General features: G+C 40.0%; 1 protein-coding gene across 1 annotated transcript; it reads left to right on the top strand.

The window, feature by feature from the left end:
• Positions 1-1,214: 1,214 nt before the first annotated feature.
• Positions 1,215-3,984, top strand: LOC122132596 (NLR family CARD domain-containing protein 3-like). Its single transcript, XM_042707266.1, has 4 exons — positions 1,215-2,461; positions 2,646-2,819; positions 3,382-3,419; positions 3,980-3,984. Exons 1-4 carry the CDS (start codon positions 1,215-1,217, stop codon positions 3,982-3,984), a joined length of 1,464 nt encoding a protein of 487 aa, XP_042563200.1.
• Positions 3,985-4,770: the final 786 nt, after the last annotated feature.

Genomic DNA, 4,770 nt, shown 5'->3' with positions numbered 1-4,770 from the left:
TGTAGGTTAGCTACCTGGCATTCTGTTATTGTTTGCTGTCTCACTCTTTCACAGTGGACTTTAAATATTGTAATGACAATAATACAATGCAGTGTAATAGAAATAGTCATACTGAGAATCAATAAGTAATAGAACATTACTTTGTACTTACAGTACATATACCAGGTTTAGGGTTAATATAAATGTAAGTAAAGTATCAGTGCTCTGTAATGCAATACACTGCAGAGCGTTACCAGATATTTGTGCTTTAGGTGTTAGAGGAGAAGATCATCACCCTTGTGAGAATGAGCTGAAGAGATTCAAGAGGATGCTGAGTCCAGATTACCAAAGAGAACTTTTGAGAGTAAGGAGAAAGATGAGAGTGAAGCCAAAAGAGGGACTCTGAAGATGGCACTGCACCTTCCTTAGGAATATGAAGCTGAAAGATCTCGCTGACAAACTGCAAGAAAGTAAGGATTCTTCCTTTATTCATATTTCCATTTTTTTGCATCAATTAGTTCAAATTAGGTAAACAACAAAGATCCATTTTGCCTCAGTGTCAGTGGGTCTGCAAAACATTTTTAAGTTTTATTGTGATTTTTTTGTTTTTTGAAATAGATGAGCGGACGTGGTTTGTCAAACTGAGCTGAAAAGAAATCTCAAGAAGAAGTACCAGAGTGTTTGTGAGGAATACGCAAGCAAGGAAGCTCTTGCTCTTCTAGAAAAGATCTACACAGAGGTCTACATCACAGAGGGAGGAAGTGGAAAAGTAAATGAAGAGGCATGAAGTCAGACAGATTGAGTCAAGATCCAAGAGACCAGCTGGACAGGAGACATCAATCAAATGCAGTGACAATCTTTAAACCCTTACCTGGCCAAGTCAAACCAATCAGAAGTATTGTCACAAAAGGGAGTTGCTGGCATTGGTAAACTGTCTCAGTTCAGAAGTTCATTCTGGATTGGGCAGAGGGAAAAGAAAACCAGGATATTCACTTCATATTTCCACTGCTTTTCGAGAGCTGAACCTCAATGAGAGAAAAACAGCTCTCTTTGATGGATCTCCTCCACCACTTCTTCACAGAAATAAGCAGTTAAACCTTTCTCAGCCAAGGAAGTACAAAGCGTTGTTCATCTGCGATGGTCTGGATGAATGTCGACTCCAACTAGACTTTCAAGAAAAAATGAAAGTGTGACTGATGTGACAGAGGTCACCTCATTGGATGTACTCCTGACAAATGTTCATCAAGGGTAATCTGCTCCCCTCTGCTTTACTTTGGATTACCTCTCGACCAGCCGCAGCCAATCAAATCCCGCCTGATTTGTGTGACCGGGTCACAGAGGTACAAGGATTCAATGACCCACAGAAGGAGGAGTACTTCAGGAAGAGGATCAGTGATCAGAATCTTTGCCAGCAGAGTCGTCTCTCACATCAAATTATCAAGGAGCCTCCACATTATGTGCCACATACCAGTGTTCTGCTGGATTGCTGCTACTGTTCTTGGGGTAATTCTTGGCTCTTCAGGAGGTGGACAGATTCCAAAGACTTTGACAGAGATGTATACCTATTTCCTTATTTTTTCAAACCAAACAGAGCAAACCTAAAGTTTGAAAATGTGCAGAACCTTGATCCACAGTGGAACCAGGAAGTTATCCTTGGTCTTGGAAAGTTGGCATATGAACAGTTAGAGAAGGGTAATCTGATTTTCTATGAAGAAGACCTAAAAGAGTCTGGAATTGATGTCAGAGAGGCAGCAGTGTGCTCTGGCATCTGCTCCCAGATCTTTCGAGAAGAATCAGGGCTTTATAAAGATAAGGTGTTCTGCTTCGTGCATTTAAGTGTCCAGGAGTATCTTGCAGCCTTGTATGTGTTTTTGATCATGGCAGTTAAAGGGAAAGACATAATATCCACACACCAAACTCCTGGAACATTGATTCAGCACAAATGGACAAGGAGTGTAATAAGGACATCCAAACACCAAGGTCATGAAATGGCAGGGAGTTTGTCTCCTTCAATGAAGAAATCCATGATCATCTTACAGAAGAGTGCTGTGGACAAAGCTTTGAAGCATGAAGATGGACGCTTTGACCTATTCCTCCGTTTCCTTCTTGGCCTCTCTCTGGAGTCTAACCAGACTCTCTTGCATGGCCTACTACAGAGAGGACAAAATCAGATGGGCAATGAAGAAACAATCAGTTACATTAAGGAAAAGATCAGGGAGGTTCCTTCATCAGAAAGGGTCATCAACCTCTTCCACTGTCTGCATGAACTCAATGATCACTCCTTAGTGGAAGAGGTCCAAAGGCTGCTGAGTGCTGGGACACTTTCTGGAGCTGAACTTTCACCTGCCCAGTGGTCAGCTCTAGTGTTTGTGCTGCTGACATCAGAACAGAAGCTGGATGAGTTTGACTTGAAGAAGTACATCAGATCTGATGAAGGTCTCCTAAGGCTGCAGCCAGTAGTGGAGGAATCTCAGAAGGCTCAGTAAGTATGATGGCAGTGTGTATTCTCAGAAAGGGAGGGGTTAATGACACTAGCTGGGTTTCCAACCAACTTGTTAATGCCCATTTTGAGCAATCAAATAATAAATTCATATGAAATATTCTACTGCTATTAGACATTTCAGTCACTAGAGGGGTGTGGATTAACTCAATGTTTTCCCCTTAAGGCTCAATAGCTGTGGGCTCACTGAAAGGAGCTGTACAGCACTGGCCTGTATCCTCAGCAAACCATCTTCAAAACTGAAAAATGTGGATCTCAGTGACAACAGTATTGGAGATATTGGGGTCCAAGAACTCTCTAGCGGACTGGAGAACCCAAACTGTGCACTGGAGACACTCAGGTAAGACATTTTGATTCTTCAGCTTTCCCTATTGTTCTGTGGGATCATTTGTACTTTTTTCATTACTCGATGAAATACGCTTTAGCGAAAATGATCCCCATTATAACAGACAGACGAACAGTGTTTCTAACACACTTCTAAAATCATATAAAGTTTCAGACATACATATACTTAGATTTGTCTTTCTATGTTGACATACAAAACTTGTAAGAAGTATAGTTTGGACAAATGCTCAGATGAAAATAAAATGTTTAGAGTATCAGAAAACCACAAGATCACAAACTGTTTCATGGAAAATCTGGAGGACTCAGACATGTTTATGACTGAGTATATGTTTCAAAATAATGAGAACAATGAGACCTTGACCATAGCACCATGCATTTAGAATGTGAACTGCGTTTTGGGCAGTAATACCACCTCAGTGTGCATTATTTTCAACCTTTCAAATGCTGTGTCATCCAATATTCCTCACGTCGTAAACTGCTGATCCCTTCAATTTGGCTACAAAAATGGTCTGACTTTTAATACACTGATAAGTCTTGTTGTGTTTATGTCACTTTAGACTCTCAGACTGCAGTATCACAGAGGAGGGCTATGCTAGTCTAGCTTCAGCTTTAAAATTAAATCCCAATCATCTCAGAGAGCTGGATCTCAGAGGAAAAATGATCCAGGGGAATCAGGAGTCAAACTGCTTTTAGACCTAAAGGAGGACCCGCAGTGTAAACTGCAAAATCTCAGGTAAATGTATATCAAGACTAAGAATATTAAAAAGCTGTGTTGCTGTTCTCTAAAAACTTTCAAAGGCCTCACATGACATACAAGGTGTGGCTATTAAATAATGAAACTCTTATTATGAGTTTATATGAGGTCTTTTAGTATAACAGTTAATGGTATTTCATTTTATACCATATATTGGAGACCCAGTCTTGGATTTCGTTCAGTCATGATTCAGGTTTAATCTTGCACAACGGTGGCCACACATTGTTGAGACAGACCTGTAGTTCCACACTCACTCACAGCGCTTCACCTAAGCCTTATCTGATTATCCATTTAAAGGATTGCCTGTTAAATGCACTGAGTTGAAGGGGTGTTACCCTCTATTCAAATAGGCCTTGGAGAACAAGGCCCTTTGATTTGACACGTCACACCTCACTCCTCAGGATAATCTCTCTTCTCTAACCAGAAATGACTACATTCTAACTTAAGTATTGAATTATTGACTATGGCATATCCTTATTAACTATAATCTCAAATGCCGGTCCCTTCACAGTCTTCTTCATTGCAATTGAATTAAAGCATTAGTCTCATTATTTAATAGCCACACCTAATATTCTATCAAGCTCATGACCATAGATGAACATTATATTAAAAGTGACAGGATGATTACTGTACCAAACACTCCTGCCTCGTGGTCTGGATCTGTAAACCCAGAGTCAGTTAAATATCCAAGTAGTTAGTCAGGGAACTGAATAGACTTGAGTCTGACTTCCAAATAGAAAAATTTTCCTCGTTGCAATTGACTTAAAGCATTAGTCTGATTATTTAATAGCCACACCTCATATTTTAAGCTGTTGACTTAGGGGCATCACTAATAACCATAGATAAACATTATATTAAAAGTGACAGGATGAGCTCAGCTGTTGCAGTGAATACTGAGCCTGTAAGATTTAAAGCTGCTGCACCAGGCCAAGCAGACTTATTGAATCAATAGACTTGACAAGTGGGTAGCAGTGCTTCCTTTCCCATGAGAAAAACACATACAGTATGTGACTGCTCAGTTTGCTTTTTTTTACATTTCTGTCAAAGGCTGCCTTGGCAGAAGTTGTAATGTTTTTTTTATTTTTTTTATTTAAGTACCAGTGATGACCTTTTGTGTCAGACAACAGATATGTTTATTGTCTCTATTTGTACAGGTTCCTGAAAGGGAGTGCTGCTGAGGAAGCCTGTGCTG

This window comes from Clupea harengus, unplaced genomic scaffold, assembly GCF_900700415.2.
Source record: "Clupea harengus unplaced genomic scaffold, Ch_v2.0.2, whole genome shotgun sequence".
NCBI classification, from domain to species: Eukaryota; Metazoa; Chordata; class Actinopteri; order Clupeiformes; family Clupeidae; genus Clupea; species Clupea harengus.
This window is presented reverse-complemented; position numbering and strand designations above follow the sequence as displayed.